General features: G+C 46.7%; 1 protein-coding gene across 1 annotated transcript in view; it reads right to left on the bottom strand.

The window, feature by feature from the left end:
• Positions 1-4,937: 4,937 nt before the first annotated feature.
• Positions 4,938-19,024, bottom strand: part of PDE6D (phosphodiesterase 6D) — a 36,813-nt gene continuing 22,726 nt past the window's right edge. The window contains exons 2-5 of the mRNA XM_069864544.1: positions 12,889-12,977; positions 8,181-8,306; positions 7,215-7,320; positions 4,938-5,050 (exon numbers count right to left, since the gene is read on the bottom strand). Coding sequence (XP_069720645.1) covers positions 4,969-5,050; positions 7,215-7,320; positions 8,181-8,306; positions 12,889-12,977 — 403 coding nt within the window. The 3' untranslated portion in view covers positions 4,938-4,968. The remainder of the gene's footprint in view (positions 5,051-7,214; positions 7,321-8,180; positions 8,307-12,888; positions 12,978-19,024) is intronic.

Raw genomic sequence — 19,024 nt, 5'->3', positions numbered from 1 at the left:
GTCCCCTCCTGGGCCAGAAAGGGGGTGACAGTCCCCTCCTGGGGCAGAGAGGGGGTAACAGTCCCGTCCTAGGGGAGAGAAGGGGGTGACAGTCCCCTCCTGGGGCAGAGAGGGGGTGACAGTCCCTTCCTAGGGGAGAGAAGGGGGTGACAGTCCCCTCCTGGGGCAGAGAAGGGGGTGACAGTCCCTCCTGGGGCAGAGAAGAGGGTGACAGTCCCTTCCTAGGGGAGAGAAGGGGGTGACAGTCCCCTCCTGGGGCAGAGAAGAGGGTGACAGTCCCCTCCTGGGGCAGAGAAGGGGGTGACAGTCCCCTCCTGGGGCAGAGAGGGGGTGACAGTCCCTGTCCTGGGGCCAAGTGCCCCGTCCCCCCGGTGTCCCCGCAGCCCTCCCGGTTCCTCTCGCGGTCCCGCAGCGCCACCTGGTGGGGAAGCGGCGGCGGGGACCGGGGATGGAACGGGGAGAAGTGGGTGCCAAGCTCCAAGAGGGATCATGGAATCACAGAATCACAGAATCACCAGGTTGGAAGAGACCCACCGGATCATCGAGTCCAACCATTCCCATCAATCACTAACCCATGTCCCTCAGCACCTCGTCCACCCGTCCCTTAAACCCCTCCAGGGAAGGGGACTCAACCCCCTCCCTGGGCAGCCTCTGCCAGTGCCCACTGACCCTTTCCATGAAATGTTTTTTCCTAATGTCCAGCCTGACCCTCTCCTGGTGGAGCTTGAGGCCATTCCCTCTCGTCCTGTCCTTGTCACAGCCAGGTTCGGTGGCACCGAGAGGCCGGTAGCTGGAGGCTCCCTAGGGCAGGAGGAGTTTGGCCCCTTGGAAAGGAGCCCGCTGGGTGCTGCCTCTGCCCCGGCCGCTCTCCTGCCTTCGGGGATGGATGGGGCTGCGCCCAAGCCACCTGGCAGCCTGGATTTCCCTGTGTCTGAGCCGCTCGATGCTTCGCTGGGGCCCTGCCTGCGCTGTCCTGGCTACGCAGGAGCAGGGTTTGTGCCCCTCGAAAGAGGCAGAGAGAGACTCAAGCCTTCCCAGCCCTCCTGTCCTGGGGGTACGGAGCCCCAGTGCTGCTGGGGGTGGATGGAGCCACAAGATGGGCTGAGAAGGCACTGACTCTGCGGGCCGCCCACTGCCACGCGCTGCCCGTGCCGCCTGCTCCCATGGGAAGGTAAGAGTAGCAAAGCAGACACCGAACATAACGTGGCCCTGGGCTGTTTGTGCGCCTTTTGTTCGCCAGTAACCTTCACGAATCGGCTAATTAACTGCATTAGGAGGGCTCTGCTTCCCCGCCTGAGCGTTATTGGGCAGGGCAGATCTGGGGCAGCGCGCCAGCGGGAGCCCAAGTTGGCTTTGCCAGGCGCTCGGGCGGCCGAGAAGCCTCGTGGTGGCCGAGGAAGGCACCTGGCTGGCAGCTGGGGGAGGGAACGCCCTGACGGAGCGATGGGCAGCGAGGGTGCGAGAGCCCAGTGGGTGCCGTGCAGTGGGGGGAGCTGCCCTGTTCCCCATCACCCCCATCGCAGCGCGCAGGAGGGAGCCGGCTGGACCCTGGGTAAGGATCCTGCTGCTGCGCGTCCCAGCGAGGGGGCTTCTTCACTGCCACAAGCCATGGCCGTGCTTCAGGGAGCCCCTGAGTGGGATGGACCCCGAATTAGGATCAGAGAATCACCAGGTTGCAAAAGACGCACTGGATCATCGAGTCCAACCATTCCCATCAATCACTAACCCATGTCCCTCAGCACTTCGTCCACCCATCCCTTAAACCCCTCCAGGGAAGGTGACTCAACCCCCTCCCTGGGCAGCCTCTGCCAGGGACCAATGACCCTTTCCATGAAAGATTTTTTCCTAGTGTTCAGCTTGAACCTCCCCTGGTGGAGCTTGAGGCCATTCCCTCTCGTCCTGTCCCCTGTCACTTGGGAGAAGAGCCCAGCTCCCTCCTCTCCACAACCTCCTTTCAGGGAGTTGGAGAGAGCAATGAGGTCTCCCCTCAGCCTCCTCCTCTCCAGGCTAAACACCCCCAGCTCTCTCAGCCGCTCCTCATAAGGCCTGTTCTCCAGCCCCCTCACCAGCTTCGTTGCTCTTCTCTGGACTCGCTCCAGAGCCTCAACATCCTTCTTGTGGTGAGGGGCCAGAACTGAACACAGGATTCGAGGAGCGGTCTCACCAGTGCCAAGTACAGAGGGAGAAGAACCTCCCTGGCCCTGCTGGTCACGCCGTTTCTGATCCAAGCCAAGATGCCATTGGCCTTCTTGGCCACCTGGGCCCCTGCTGGCTCATGTTCAGTCGCTGTCACCCAACACCCCCAGGTCCCTGTCCTCGGGGCAGCTTTCCAGCCAGACTTCTCCTAGTCTGTAGCTGCTCAGGGTTGTTGTGCCCTGAGCGCAGGACCCGGCATTTGGCCTTGGATCCTGGGGGGACATTAGGGGCTGCTGGGGGGACACTGGGGGATACTGGGGGGGCTGGGGGGCTGCTGGTCCAGGGCAGGAGCCGGTGAGCTGCCGGCTGTTTCCCAGGGAGCCACACGAGGGCGGCAATGACCGCAGAGCGGGGCCGCGCGGCTCCAGCCGGGGGCACTGGGGGCACTGGGGGCACTGGGCCCGCCGGGGCCGGGCAGGGGGCTCCGGAGCCGCCCCCCTCCCCGGGCTCTCTGAGGTCCCGCTCCAGGGGCAGCTCGGCCGAGGGAGCCACAGCCGCGGCGCGGGTGGCCCCAGGCCCCGCGGTTACCGGGGGGGGCGGTCGGGGCCTGTTGTCAGTTAAACGAACAGGCCCCAGGTGGGGGCCGGGGCCGGCGGGGCCGCTGGGCGCTGCGGCTCCTGGGGGTCAGCGTGGCCGTAGGAGATGCCTCCCCGCTGCCTGGCCAGACACCTCCAGCGTGCGCCTGGGCAGGCAGCTACCCTAGAACTCAGAATCACAGAATAACCAGGTTGGAAGAGACCCACCGGATCATCGAGTCCAAAACTCTCCACACCCTCAACTTGGATGTTGTTCCTTCTTGGGCATCTTTCGCTTCTCCTTTTTGACTGAGTTTCCACTGTCACTGGGGGCAGCAGGCAGGCTCGGTTGCTCTCTGTATGAAGGCTGCTGCTGAGAAGAGACTGAAATCCATCAGCGAGGGCTCCAGAGAAAGCTGCTATGATGGATAATGCTCTTCTTGCGGGGATTAACAGGCCAGCTTCGATTCACTGAAAAAGCAACTAGGTGGTATCCTGCCACACAGCCCCACCGGTGAATCTAGGATCTCAAATGACGCACATCGTTCCCCTGGGACCCTTCCCAGGATCTCGAGCCCAGCCACAGGAGAGGTGGACCAACGTGTCCAGCAATAACGCTGCTCGTGAGGTTCAAGAGCATAGAATCACTAGGTTGGAAAGGACCCGCTGGATCATCGAGTCCAACCATTCCCATCAATCACTAACCCATGTCCCTCAGCACCTCGTCCACCCGCCCCTTAAACCCCTCCAGGGAAGGTGACTCAACCCCCTCCCTGGGCAGCCTCTGCCAGGGACCAATGACCCTTTCCATGAAATATTTTTTCCTGATGTGCAGCCTGAACCTCCCCTGGCGGAGCTTGAGGCCATTCCCTCTCGTCCTGTCCCGTCACTTGGGAGAAGAGCCCAGCTCCCTCCTCTCCACAACCTCCTTTCAGGTAGTTGGAGAGAGCAATGAGGTCTCCCCTCAGCCTCCTCTTCTCCAGGCTAAACACCCCCAGCTCTCTCAGCCGCTCCTCATAAGGCCTGTTCTCCAGCCCCTTCCCCAGCTTCGTTGCTCTTCTCTGGACTCGCTCCAGAGCCTCAACATCCTTCTTGTGGTGAGGGGCCCAGAACTGAACACAGGATTCAAGGAGCGGTCTCACCAGTGCCGAGCACAGAGGGAGAAGAACCTCCCTGGCCCTGCTGGTCACGCCGTGTCTGATCCAAGCCAAGATGCCATTGGCCTTCTTGGCCGCCTGGGCCACTGCTGGCTCCTCCGTGGCAGGAAAAGGGCCATCGTGTGTTACAGGCACACGCGCACAGGGATGTTTGTGGCATCAGCAGCCACAGCCAGAGCCGGGCGTCAAGGAGCTCGGCCCAGGACAGGACTGGTGCTGGAGGGCTCAGGGCAACACAGGTTTGAGAGTCCCCGAGAACTCAGAGAAGCACAAGAGCGTGCGGTGCTGCTGAAGAAACCAGGGACTGGGCAAACAGGACAAACTGCCCCCAGGGATTAACAGACAGAAATGAGGCCAAGGAGAAACCTTGGCCAGAGCAGTCAGGAGACGTTTCCTCTGGTCAGCTGGAGGAAGGGAAATATAACATGGATGGGGCGGCTGTGGAACAAGCAGGGCTGTGGAAAGCCCTGTTCTGCTTCTGGATTGTGAGAGACATCTGTGCCTGCTGCAAGGCACTGTTATAACAGTGAAAAAAACTGCACAGAACTAACATTTCTTCCCTTCTTTGGACGGTAGGAATGTTTTAATTGAGAAATTTGTTTTAATTACATTAGGTGATATCACAGTCTATTTTACAAGTTCAGGGTTAGAGGATGTGTGGACCAGTTACACAGAAATCCAGTGAAAGGATAAAACCCTACAACATGAGAAAAACAAAAAAGGTTAACTTAGTCCCCCAAAATGAAATGCATTGAGAGTTTGGTGTGAGTGGAAATGGGAGGCTATACCAGGATCCCGAGAAGTACAAAGGATGAGACTAACATAATTTACAGTATTGGTTCTGCATGACCATCGTTTGCCCGTGTTCAGAGACAGCCTCTATTCCCCAGTGCATCGCTGAGCACATGGTCCTGTCTCTGAGGGTTTGGTCTGGTCTTGTCAGAGGAAAAAGCAAAATAACTGATGGGCAAAGGTCACAACCCACGCTGAGCTGGTCCCCAGGGTCACCGCCTACAGGAGTGTCTTCCACTGGATAGTCGAGGGGTTCTGCACCAAGAACTGTATGGAGGAAAACTAAAACAGCTCCAAAAAGCCCCATCTCAAACGTAGAAAAGTCTCACTCTGGAAGTGCTTACGAGAAGGTCATCATCATAGAATTTGGTTTCTATAATAACATTACCACTGTGGAAGGAAAAGAGGAGAAAGAAGAGCTATTAGAAGAATGCACCAACAGTAGAAAATGACTGGTCCCCTCAATACTCTCATCAAACCTCTGCTCACATCTATTGCTAAAAATAAACCAGCAGTCCTAGCACCTTCAGGGCCCTCTTTCTTGCAGTGAATTATGAAAACGGATGGGAATTCTTTTTTTATTCCCCAACCCTGTCTCCCAGTGCTGAGCAAGCTGCTTCAGACAACTGAACATGTCATTTCCCCCAAGAAGTGTTTAAAAGCAAGTGCACAAGCATATTTCATAGAAACTGCAATGGAAATGTAGGTTTGGGTGTGGCAAAAGCTCTGGATTTAAGTGGCTGACTTTGACAGAAGGAAGAACTTTGGGGCCATTACAGCACTTGGACACCTGAGCAGCATGGTCTGACCATGTCTAAATGGCTCTTGAAAATCAAAGCAGCACTTCTGTCTCCACCGGGGCTCTCGGTTATCTGCAACACTGGCAAGGCTGAGCTTGGCAAGAGCGTAAGGTTTTTGCTGTGGTGTGGATGCTGCTTGAACTAAAACGTCAGGGAATGTCCCCAGTCTGATATTCAGTCACCCTTTGTGCAGAGTGCCTCGGCTGCACCAAATACTGCATTCTCCATTCTCTCCTGCTATGGAAACACCGAGACAAACATGAGGTCTTTGGGAACATCAGAAAGTGAGGGGCCCTCCAAGTCTTGGCAGCTGAAAAAAAAGCTGATTTCTTTGGGCCACAAAAACCTTCTGGATTTCTTTGGGCCGGTGATTCTTCTGAAAGGCCTCAAGAATAACTTTAGGACACTTCCATGAATAGGGGAGCCACCCGGGCCGACCACAACAAGTGGGCAGACTCTAAGGAGAGAATGAGGCACTCGAAAATCCTCAAGGTCACTTGAGAACTGGACTATCATGACGCCCAGTCCTGAAAATGCTTTCATTCCCTGAGACAATCAAACCCAACTTGTCAGATGTCTTTGTTCCTTTATTCTGATTCCAAAATCTGAAAGCCCCCAGCTCTGGGAGCCAAAGACATGTGTAGCACCTACGAGGTTCTGAGCAGATTGTGCCAGGGAGCACTCTTCAAACACTGATGCTCTATTCTGAGTTCACTCTCTCTTTGAAACGTGCTGTGAATATAAATCAGTGACAGTGGTTTCCTTCCCTGTGCCTTTTCTATGCGACTGGCTTTGCTCCAGATAGGGAATGAGAGGGAAAACGCTGGAGAGGGAGGTCTTCCAGAGGACACGGTGACCTTGCTGTGAGATTGGACTCTCCCTGTCTGCCTCTTGTTGGCAGAAGGATTCCCATACCCTTCTGTCTCTCCTGGCAAAGGGACCTTCACCTGCTTCCCAGCACCCATCTAGCACTGCAGGGAGAGTTGCTTTTTGTCAGTGATTACAGCTTCCTAGGGGCCTCCCCCAAAGGGCCTTTTCTGTAATCCCACCAGAGCCTGCGCCTCGCTGTCCACGCTCCGAGCAACGCCCAGTGCGCGTTATTGCAACACAAGCCCTGGGGATCGCTGGCCTCCCAAGGCAACGTGCAAACAGCAGCCAGGACCAGGTGTTTCTGAGGAAGGTGCGTAAATCCCATTGCGGGCACCTGTAACACAAGTGTCCCTACCTGTTAGGAGTATCTTATTCCCAGATAAAACTCCATCTGACTAAATGTAAATGACACAAAGCTTGGCAAAATGGTACAGTGATGAAACAAATGCTGGAACAGCTCCTATAGGCGATACCTTGCATGAAGAAAAACCACCCCTTGCAGAAGAGTCACTAGTCAGTAAATGGATTTGAAAAGGGCCCAAACGTGTATATATATTTTTTTTTTCCTGGATGTAAGGAGTATTAAGCGCAAAACATTTTAAAATCCTTTCACAGTTCACCTTTCAAAAAAATTAAGCAACACTAATAAAGGATCAGTTCACTTTCTCCAAACTTTACTGCTATATTAATGCAAATTGTACCTATGGGAAAGAAGGCAATGAGGTTGGCTTAGACCCTTTTATCTCTCAACAGCTAACAGTATTTGGGGTGATTCAGAGCTCGTAGGGGCTCCCTCTCTTCATTCCCACTGTGGCCCCCAAGGAAACGCCACACACTGCTTTTTCTTTGCCTGCTCTCAGATTCTGTAAGCCCAAGGCACTCACGTTAAAACGTTAGCTGGCATCATCTGTGATTCAGGTGCTGCCTCTATCAAGGACTGCCAAGTGTTTGTGGAGTTAGGAATCACAAAACCGAATTCAAAGAACCATTCTGCAAAGTAAAAAGAAGATCCAGAGGCATTTGAAAGAAGATAAAATCCACAAATGGTCCTTTTGCTTTTCACCTGACAGGCTGGAGAACTCCCTAAGCTGTCCTGCCATACTACCAACATTTCACCTTTAGATTACTTTGTACAGCTTGAATTGCACTGAACCTGCCTTCCTCTTTCAGCAGATACTCCCTTTCTAGCTGATGGTAATGATAGAAGTCACAGCACTTCCTCAGCATTCAGTGCAAACTTCATCGCACCTAACTGGGAACAGGGAAACCACACTCCCCCTCTTGTAGACAACCCCTCTCTTGCAGACACCCCCGGATCCAGTTGAGATTAAGTGTACAACTGGTTGCCCAAAAGACAAGGAGCTCAATGTTTTATCTTCCCCTCCTCCACCCCAGATTAAGAGTAATACTGCAGTTAGGGAGATCAGATGTGTGGCTGTGGAGTCACACGGACAGTGCTCGGTGGCATTGCTGTTACCAGAGGAAACCTGAGGCTCTGCTAGTCCTGCTTCCAGTCTGGTGATGGCCAGCACTCGGTGATTTCGAGGAAGATGCATGAATCCCCATAATGAGTGATTCTAAAATAACTTGTTTCCTTGCCTCAGGCAGCCTGTGGTGGATTTATGCCCTGCAGCATGATTACCCAGATTTTTTCCTTACATAACAAAGTGTTAATACACTTATGAAATGCTATCCCTAATACTGTGGCCCATTAGTCTTGACGAGCGCTTCAGTGCTACTCTGAAAAATTAAAATCATCATGTTCAACCCATTTTAGTTCCTCTAATCCCCGCCGCGCTGGGGGTCACTCCCTGAGCTGCAGCAGGACTGCGTGCCAAGCAGATGCCTACCTTCTAGACACTGCCCTTTGAAATACACTTTCTGTTCCAGTCGGAATTTTTCCATTTGTTCTGCTGAGGAAAAATTTAACTCCCGAGACACTGCTTTGCATTTCAGGATTTTTTTAGGAACTCGAGCTGTGAACAGACAGAGAAGCATTATTTGGACACAATAAAAAAAACCCAGATGCTTCAGGTGCTATTGTATTATACTTTGAAATAACGATTAGTGCTAGTGCAAGGAGAAATGCAAACACAAAGGCCTTTGTTTTCACATTTCCAGGAGTGAAATCCAAGAGGCAAACAGGTTAAATACTTTGCCCAGGGCTAGGAATGAAACTTGTGACAGAAGCAGGGATGTAACACTTGATCTCCCAGACTCCTTGTCTGAGATTATGATTAAAAGACTGTTTATGATGAAAAGACACAATTATTCAGTTACATTATGAGATGCAGCTTAAATTTTTGATTTAGGAAGTGCACTGGAGACCACAAGCAGCCAAAGGGCTGCTCAGTACACCAGGTGTGTGAGCTTTTCTCACTTCTCCTTCTGTTTCAGACTGTGCATCCCCAGCGAACCACAAACGGCTGTTTCCGAGCCCAGCAGCACCGTCTCACACAGCTCTGGGAAGTCCTCTGGTAGAAGTACACAAAATATCTGTTCCCCAAACACTGAGACCCACCACACAGGCATTAAAGTCACTACCAGACGAGGTAGTTTGAGAGAGAGGGTAATTTGGCAGTCCAGGGTTTCTAGGCTCTTGCAGCGGGTGAGACACCAGAAGCGAGTCACAACCTGCACATGGCAGATATTTCCTAAGTCTTCTTTTAGATGTGGAGGAGTAAGGGAAGGGACAGTTTGGGAGCAATGATTAATAATCCTGGAAGGTCCTAATCAGGAGGATACGAAGGGGAGTCAATATACTAAAAATCTCCCAAGCCTGTCATACCTGAGTGGTGAGATTGTACATAATCCTTCCTGCGCATTAGAAAATGTTTCATGCAGATTAATCAGAAATAAAGAGGGGAGGGAATACAGCTGGCACGTGCTTTATGAGCCAAACTGCTCCTAAATGGAAAACGAGTCAAAACATCCAGGCTGCTCTTTAGTAAAGAGAAGAGTCTACCAAACCCCAGGCAAATCCACCTAATGTAGAACAGTTAAATGAAGTAAGACCTTGAAAGGAAACCAATCTACAGAGCTGGAGGGTTAGAGAATTTAAGCTGTAGTCCTATCCCATGGAGAAGTACCCAGCCCACGGTCTGTTTAAAACAAAAGGTAGAAAAGAAAGTTAAAAGTGTAAGCAAAGAGTTTTAAATATAACAGCTCTCTAATTACTTTTACTCTTCTTTTCAGCTAGAAACCTTTGTGGCACCATCCTTTACAGCCCTCACAAGTACAGACTACAGCCTGTTGTGCAGAAACATCCCTTTGCAGTTAAGTGTAAAATGGCTTGTTACAACTGTTCTGCAATTTAGTAATTACATTTCTTTCATCCCCAAGACAGATTGCTGGGAATGTTTGCTCTAATATTGCCAAGCTACAAATAAAAGGTTAGTTTTAATCGAAGTAGGACTGTGTAGTCTTTAAAGCCCTGTTCTAAGAGATTTTAATTGATATTTATACCATAAAGCAGAAAATTTAAATAGAAATTATTTATTTTAAAACAATTTTACTTTTATACCTCTTTTATTCCCTTAAAAAGACAGAAGAGAAAGAAGTCTGATTCTCATCAGTGAGGTCATTTTAAAACATGCTGAAATGCAGGTAAGCATAGATGTCATCCTAAATTCACTGCTGCTTTTTGTTACCTTGAGGATATATTGCACCTATACATTTATTTAAGCACTCGTATGGCTAACATATATTTAGTCAGATACTCAGTTCTGATTAGATTAGAAAGCGATGAATGACACATTTCTTATTTACCAAGGAAGTAATTTTGAGTCCAACTGCATTTAGTTAAGACACTGAACATGGGACACGTACGAAAGAAAGGTACATCAGCCAAACTTATTTTGTATTTCAAACTACATCTTTTCTTAGCTACTGAAAAATTTGTATTTCCTGAAAGAAAGCTGGTTGTGGTGACCGGGAACAACACTGGGGGAAGAACAACAACAAGTGCTAGACCTCAGCATCTTACTCCAAGATTTCCTTGTATACCAGAAGAAACCAAACCTTATGAGTTTGCATCTCTCAGATTGCCTCCCAGTTTTGAATGCGCTGTCACTGAATTGAGCTGACTGGGTACGTGGAAAAGCTCCTGCTGTAAAAAGCTGGGTTAGATGGTTAATTCCAGTTTCAGGTGTTCAGGCAGTGATTTTCACTACTTTCCGCAGTTTGACGTTAAGACTTCGGCAGCAATCCAAAACCTCATTAGTATTAATTTAACCTAAGTGGTAAAAGTAAGTTTAGGCAGGAATACAGTATCATGATTTGAAACTTAAGAGTTCATTTTTTAAAGAAACCAGTACTTAAATCAAATAGAAATCCTGATTGAAAAGCAAATATATTTAACTCACTCTGCTACTTATTTGGTTCTTTGTTTGCTATGTCTAGACTGTGATTTGCCCTGAATGGCCACAGGACACACACACACACAAGTAATACATAAAGACCGAGACACAAACGGCCTTCATTTTAAAACAATTACTGTGACTGTATGCCCTCACTGTTTCAGCTGCAAGACTGTACCAGAACAGCATTTCCCCACATCTTCCTTTAATTCACAGTCTCCTTTGTTGGTCATCTCTCCCCTTTCTTAGCCTATTTATTGAAAATAATCTATCCATCTCAGCCTTCTTTTCTTGCTAGGCCATACAAGAACAGTTTTTTCCTCCCCCTCTTCTCCCAAGGAATACCATCTTCCCATCCGTAATCCTTTCAGTGGCTTCTCCTAATAGCTCTTTCCTGCACCTGTTCCAGTTCACAGTCATCCATCTTCTGGATGGGTGGCTGAACTGCACACCGGATAAGGTCTTAACAATTCCTTGTACAACGGGCATTAATCTCATGCCAGAGGATGCTTTAATTAATTCCCCAAGCTCCTCCAGTGGAGGTGAAGGTTCCTGTTCTATATGTGAGGAAAACCTGCAAGGCAGCAAGGTGATAGGATTTGCCAAAGTGAGAAAGATGGCAGGAAGGACATGGGACAACACAAACCCCGACGAGACGCAGCTCCAGCTGTGCCTTCTGCCCCAGAGCATCTTTCTGCAGCGTGCACTGAACGCCAGCGGCGCAACAGTCTGTTGAGACAGAGCGAAGAGGATTCAAAGCCCAGCCATGTGTCCAAGGAGGAGCTTTTGCAGCACAAAAGATGGGACAATTTGGAATATTTTTGGCTGATTTTCTTCTGTTTTCTAAAGCCTAATTCTCAATTGCTCCCAGGCCTCCTGTTACACAGTTATTTCAAGCAGGCAAATCATCACTAACCTGCAGTTTAAGAAATTTAGTATTAAACTGATGAATTACCACAGTTCTTTTTGAAGTTGTATTTCAGTTGTTTTCCTGCAGTTGTGTGCAAAGGTGCTGGGATGTTTTTCTTTAATATAGGTCTCTTGTACCAGAGGCATGAGTAAATACCTGTTAAGGCCTGTCGGCAGGACTCTTTTCTCTTTGCACTGGTACGAGAATGGGAGTACAGGTTAGCAAAGCTAAAGGAGTCAAAGCTTGGAAAATAACCTTAACTAGTCATTGAGTCACAACTTTTCCTTCCTCTAGCTCTGACTTCCATCAGGCCCCTCTTAAATTGAGACAGCCTACTGCTGGCTCTATCAATGAACTCTTGTCATAAAGCAGATGAATGCTGACTAGAGACCAAATGAGGAGAAGGAAACTTGTTACTCTTGCACCTTAAACTGGCTTTGAAACCAACTCTGGGTAGAGGAGGGTCTTTATATGCTGGTTTGCCTCCTTCAGACACAACAGATATTCCAGTTTATGGGAGACATAAGTCCTAGCAGTGACAGGCAGAACTCAGTCCTTGATGTTTAACCAAAAATACATCAATGTCACCAGCATAATTAAATGATCAAGTTCACTCCACTTATGGGAGATCAGCTGTGGTAATCACATAATAGAAAAATTAATACAGTGAGGTCAGCCTCTTCACAGAGCCAAAGCAAAGCTCTTGGCAAGGGATGTTACCAATCACAGTCACAAATGGGGACAGTGAAGTCCTCTGCTACTCAGCGAGGACAGAAGTGGAAGGACAACAGGTGTTCCTAGCAAAGGTAGAAGGATGGGAGAGCAGAGCAAATGCAACACGTGTGCCATTTTAAAGCAGATATCTAATTTAGTGCAGGAGAATATCAGAAGAGTTGTGGCCAGGCAAAGTAGTAACTCTGTCTGCTTCTTCCCCACTGGTTCTCCATTTGACCTCTACCTTGACTAAACCCTGTTGTTATACTGAGAAAAGTCAATATATTTTTATACTTTTCACTTTAGAACCGACAGTTGGCCTAGCAAAGGTCAGCCACTCATTCCTTACCCAGCCGAGCTCCCCACTTAACACTGCTGAATTTCTTCCTTTTGCCAGCAACTGATCCATTTCCATCCTTCTCCACATGCCCTCAGGCTATTGTAGTGCAAAACTCTCAAGGCGTGAAGTCCCAGCCAGGACATCTGTCCTTCAAAGCAGGGTTACGCTTGCAGCTCTGGTGACCCAGACACACAGCACCACCCAGCCCCAGTATGTGCAGAAAGGCCACACGGTACCTTCATGCTCCACTCCAGGGACAGACAGATCTTCCGTTCCTTGCCAGAGGATCTTCCCTGTTTCTGCATCTCGAAGGTTCATCCAATTTCTGATTGGGAAGCAATTAAGGAAAACAAGTTATCTACATCCCTAGATGCTGCGCCTACTCTTCTTTGCTAAACCCTGAAATAGGCCACTCCAGCTGAGTTTCAGTCATGTTTTCTGATTCTCAGGAAGCCAAGGAAAAGAGACAGTTCTTCCTGGAAAATAAATGAAAAAACAAACCCTTGACTAGAACGAATGCAACAAGAGTTGTAGAGTTAAAGATTTAGTTTTCACTTAGACTGAAGCTTGTTAACCTCATTTATCATTTTCCATTGCTTCTAAAGGATAAAGGCAATGTCACTGTGCTGCAGAGAAGCAAGAACAATAACAGATAGTTCTACACAAACAATTGCTGTTCTCCAGCATTTGAAAAATACTACAAAAAAAAAAAGTGCTTCCTCTATAGCATTGGAAAAAGAATAGCGCCCAATCAAACTTGTTTTCATAGTTTACAAGATATTAATGTCGAGGGTTGCTCTATTGCTGTTGACCTGGTAACTGCCACTCATGGGAATTCTTCAGCTGCTGAGTGCCAAGCAAAGAGAAATTCTCTCTTTTCAGTCTCAGCGAGTGAAGCTACGCCAGCTTTCGAAAAGCCCACATCAGTAAATGAGTCATGAAAGTTATAGGCAAATATGAAAACGCTCATATTTTCAAAGGGATAATAAATAATGATCTCAGGTACACTTCTGAAAAACCTCTCCCGCAGTATAACCCAGACATCAACACATCAGGAGGAGTCTCTGCACTGGCCTGATCAGAGATCTGCATATCAAACTCATTCTCTAGCATACACAGTTTCCAGGCAAATCACACAAACCCATCACGTTGATCAAATTTTTCCAGAGCTCCAGGAAAGAAACAGATGCTTTAGGAAATCTTGCATTACAGGGTAACATTTGTTTTAAAGTTACATGTGTGGAGGAGGAAAGGGAAAATCACTGCTTTAGTGCAGACGTCAGGAGCCTTTCCCTTCCAGAAGGCTGTTCAGATTTTCCATGTCGCACTGAAAGGGCAACAGGCAGGAGGAAAGCAGGAATGTGTGCACAGGTTCCACTGAAACATGGCCTTACAGCTTCTAAAACTTAGCAACAGTTTAGGGGTCAGGAAGAGGGAGTGTAGGGGAGCCTGCTCATGCCCTTCCAGACTTACTCTAAACCATAAAATATACACTGCTTGTTCTGGGATTAAGGCAAAAGTGAAAGGGGAGAAGACAGAAAGCATCACCCTCAGAGGGCCCCAGGAAGCTTTCCTGGCAGAAAGCTGGAAAGCAAGTTCTCTCCCCAGCTACCAAACCAAGGCAGCTGTAGGCAGGCAAGTCAAAGAGAGAAGATTCAGTTGTTATTTGTTCACTATCGAGTCAGTGGGAGTTATGAGCTCACAGGCCTGGCCATAGGCTGTGTAGCGCCAAACTTAGCCGCAGACAAGTTCCTCTGAACTGGAGATGAAACACTAACCAGAACAGCAAACCCAGCACTGCACAGGAACTGATCCAGCCTCCCAAGTGCTACACCAGTACTTTAACTAATGGGCTATCTTCCTTTTTCCTTTCCATGCCATGCCTTTGCCTTTCCTTACCCTCCTGTCCCCCTTCCCTTATAATTTTTTGAGTGCTCTAAAATCACGTTTACCATTTCCAGAAGTATTAGAAGTGCCCTTCAAAGAATACACGTACCCTCACAGCTTAATTGTCATCTTTACGAGACATATGTAGTAATAGAGTGATAGTGACCTATTTCTAGTGAGAGAAAACACTGCTGTAGACTGCCGAACTCTGTTGCTTCTCCTCTCAATCCAGTCCAAGAGAGATGATGCAAGGTGTATTGCCATGCTGCACAATGCTAGATATGTTAATATTTCAGGTGTTAGACCTCTATAAAGTGCTATCAGACTTAATGTTCCACTTTAAGAGGAAATCCATGCAGGACATACTGCTCCATGCTTGGTATTTTGAATCTCAACTTAAACGTGAAGGACAATTAAAAAGCTCAAGACTATATCCCTGCTATTGAGAGCATGCAGGTCAGCGATGCACACCACCGATAACTAGAAAATAATCTTGTATTTAAACAACCTGGACGTTGCCAACCCATGCAAACTCCACACTCCAGGTTTAGTGTGAGTGTAGCCAAAGGCTTTCTGGCCCAGACAGATGCACATGCAGGCTCAGGATGTGTTTTTCCAACTCCTGCAAATAAAAAAATGAAATCAACTTGCTATTCGGAATGTATGCACAGAGCTAAAATATGTGAATCCAGGCATATTTTAACAGATCAGAATACTCTAGCCAGTTCACAAGTTTTTCTTCCCAGTAACTAAACATTATCAAACGGGAAGAACAAATGATCAGATCTTCAAAGTGCACACAGATGATCCTCTTCTATTGGAAAAAAAAAAAGTCTTGTTTGAGAGATTAATTTTTCTAAAAAATTAATTGTTTAAAAATAAACAGGCATCCGAAAAAAATTCCCAAGTCAAAAATTGTGATAATTTATAGAACTTAACTGTAATGGAATTAAAAAAAAAAAAGGCAAAACCCATCACAAGTGATTTTTTGGCAAGGGAATACCTGACAAAGCAGCAGCTGCACTGCTTACCTAGTTAGCAGCTTATCACACTATTTCTGTCATCTTGGATAGAAAGGCTGGAGCTAGGACATACCCCAGAGTGAAAAAAATTGAGATCTTGAACCAAACCCACACACACTGTTATCTTCTAATGTGTTTAATTGGTTTAAGATTCTTCCATCCCAGCATGAGAGATATTGTTACTAAAAATAAAAAGTGCTCCATCTTCGGAGCAGCAGTGGAGACCTGCAGGCAGGATGAAGAGGGCATTCTCAGTATTATTGAAAAGGAGAAAGTAAATTAATATAGGTTTGACACAATTACTCTTTTGGAAGAGGCTCAAGTCAAGCCACCTGGCAGGGGTAGCCGAGGAGAGCAAGTAGAGAGCCAGGCAGTTTCAGCTTTGTGAAGTTAGTATATATAAAAAAAAGAAGAAGAATAGTACATTCCTAATTCAGCTTCTTATTCTAAAAGCACTAGAACACTCTTACACCACTAAATTTTCATTCTCCTGGTGGTTTTTTTTTTGCTGTTTTTTTTTTTTATAGGAAACGATGTCTGCCTTAAGAGTCAATAGATCAAATACTCTTCAATCCTGAAGGCAAGGAAGGATTAGGTAGAACAGCAGAAGGAAGGGTGTACTGTTGATCTATTTATATTCCACCACCTATTGGGTCAGCAAAGTCTTACATAAAAGCTTTGTAGTAGCTGGAATTTAACTTGCTTTATATACATGACATGAATTAGCTTCCTTACAGACCTACTTTGCATAGTGTGATGAAGGGAAATGGTTTGTGCATTTCTAAGTCCAAGTTTTGCTGTCTTGAACACCTGCGATCTCAGAACAGAAATTCTTCCTTTTTTATATCTGTTATAGAGATCATTTAATTCAAACATATAAAAATACACATACTTATCTTTAAGTGCTTTAGCACTGCAAGATTCCCATGTATTACCACACTGGTAATTAAGAATAACCTTGAAGGAAGAAAATGAGCACAAACAAAATTAATCATTAAAGTAGTATGGAGTTAAAAGAAATTCTGCCCCAATTTCCCTAGCTATTATTTGTATGTTGTAAGGTTTAGCACCTCTTGAATATCTCAAAGGCTGCAGCAAGCGGTAGGTGCCATTTCTTCCAATAAAATGGCCCATTTTTCATTTTATTCCTTGCTGCCTACACCATTCTAAAATCTGGAATTGCTGCCCTCTTATCTTTCATAATAAAAGCAAGCCTAATGTTCATAACCACTCCTGGAAGGGAAGGTTTTTCATCACCTTTTCCAGGCTTTTTTCTTTTCTTGTACATGAAGAACAGTTCACTACATGCCAGATGCAAACAAGATCTCAACAATTACATGCTAATAAGAATTGTCCTATGGAAGAAATGACAGAGAGTAGGTGGAGAAAGTGGAGCTAAAAGCCCTGAACAATTCAGACTTAAATCTCTGTTGCAGACCCAGGAAAGCTTCTGATCTGGACTGCTTGGCTTTCACTCCTCCTTTTACATTGTCTGTTGTGAAAAGCAGACACTACCAGGCACTCATGACATGGGTGAGCATGTTACTTTAAAGAATGTTACAGGTAAGTAGAGATCAACCTGTAGGGATTATTTTCCCAGGAGTATATTTGCATCTCAGTTGTTTCAATCTAAACTACAGGAATAACAAAGTAGACCACCCAAAGGGCCTTAATGCTTCTACTCCACTCTTTCCAATCTCTAATCTCACTATTTATTACAACTCCCAAATCCCTCTTTCACAGAACTCTTAATCGTCTGCTTAAATTCAAGCATATGTACAGACATTCTGCAGAATCAAGTCCTCGAGTTCACTCTGTTCACATTCAAGAAATGCTGCTGTCTTTGGTGTTTAATAAAGCACATGTATACATGTCAGCAGTATATTAAGAGAAAAATAAGGCTCAAATTCAGTGCAAAATTGTATCTGAAGGAACCGAATGAGCATCCACCCCTTCCGTCTGGCACAGAAGTACCAAACCAAACACACAGACTGGAAGCTTCTCCTCAAACATTACTGGAGCCTCTGGGTATGGCGCTGTCAACCTCTCCCACTTTCAGACAGCAGCACGCTCTCTTGGGTTCCAGATGAGTCATAAACTGTGCTATGACAGCTCTTACAGGAGCAGATATTTTTTAAAACTCTACTATTATAAACCAACTTCTTTGGCATGACACACAAGATATGGGTTACCATGCTTCTCCAGATGATGGGAGGTGCTGGAGACTGGAAAGGTGCTCTATTAAATCCTCAGATGGAAGGAAGCCAATTATCGCTTCAAAGCACTTGTCACACTCCAGTGTAAATGAGCCTGCTTTTAAAGACTCATGCACAGAACAAACTGCTGCGCAACAGAACCCAAGGAGATCCACGGATTAACGTGAACCACATGACAAAACAGCCAAAGGCCCAGCAGCTAACAGTTATTTCACCACAAATTGTGTAATCGGAGAGATATATTTAACAGCCAAAAAGTCAACACAATACCATATACTGGTATACGTTGTACTTCCCTTTTTACTTTCCCCCTTACATCTTTGCTTGCAGAAGCCATCTATACAGATATTATATCAACACATATTTTCATCTAATATCAGACAGTCCTGGATTAGGCTGCTCTTAGCCTATACTTGGAAAGACAGTCCCCCATCTAACTGAATACTGTGTCAACCTCACCTTGACTGCAACAGAAAAGTATGCGAACAGGGCAGGAGTTAATATATACCTCATACTCATACAGTATCTCATACTCCATTAAGTGGACCTCAGATAATTTCTGCTATGCAGTAAGATTGGTCCTGTTGTTAAGCTCCAGCATTTATTGTTATATGTCACATTTTCCCTCCAAGAATTTAACAAAGACACTCTGCACGTTGGGTAACAGCGTTGAAGATGAGCTGTGTTCCTACCATGGAAGAATCTCCTGCTTGAGTCTCAGAATATGTGTTGCCTTAGCAGGGCTCATGTTGAGGCACATTGCAAGAGTCTACAACAGAAATGTCGCATCACTCAATTCACAGTCACATCAGCTGCAAAGAGATGCTGACCAAACAAGAGAAACACAGAAACTTTAGAAATACTTTGGAAATGCAGTAAAACCACATCCAACACTTGCTAATAAAAATTTATGCAGACTATCCAGTTTAACATCTGTGCCTTTCAAACAGTTTAGGTTGAATAATACAATTATTATTCACTATTTTCATCAAAAGGAACAATCAAACGCCATCTCTACTGCACAGCCTCTACGTCACAGACCAGAATAAAGCATGGAGTTTGATTTTAGTTGGTTTATATTTAGTTTTCAGTCCTGTCTATTTACTGTCTCAAAATGTTCAGAGAGAAGTATCTCCAAATCTTAAATATTTAAACCAGAACTGGTGACACCTGTAGCAGGCTTAAGAAAACCAGGTACTTGTACGAAAACTCTGGAATAAGAGAAGTGTCCAGCACGAGCAGGAACG

Source organism: Phaenicophaeus curvirostris, chromosome 10 (assembly GCF_032191515.1).
Source record: "Phaenicophaeus curvirostris isolate KB17595 chromosome 10, BPBGC_Pcur_1.0, whole genome shotgun sequence".
Taxonomy (NCBI): Eukaryota; Metazoa; Chordata; class Aves; order Cuculiformes; family Cuculidae; genus Phaenicophaeus; species Phaenicophaeus curvirostris.
The sequence above is the reverse complement of the archived record's forward strand: the minus strand, read 5'-3'. Positions and strand labels throughout refer to the sequence as shown.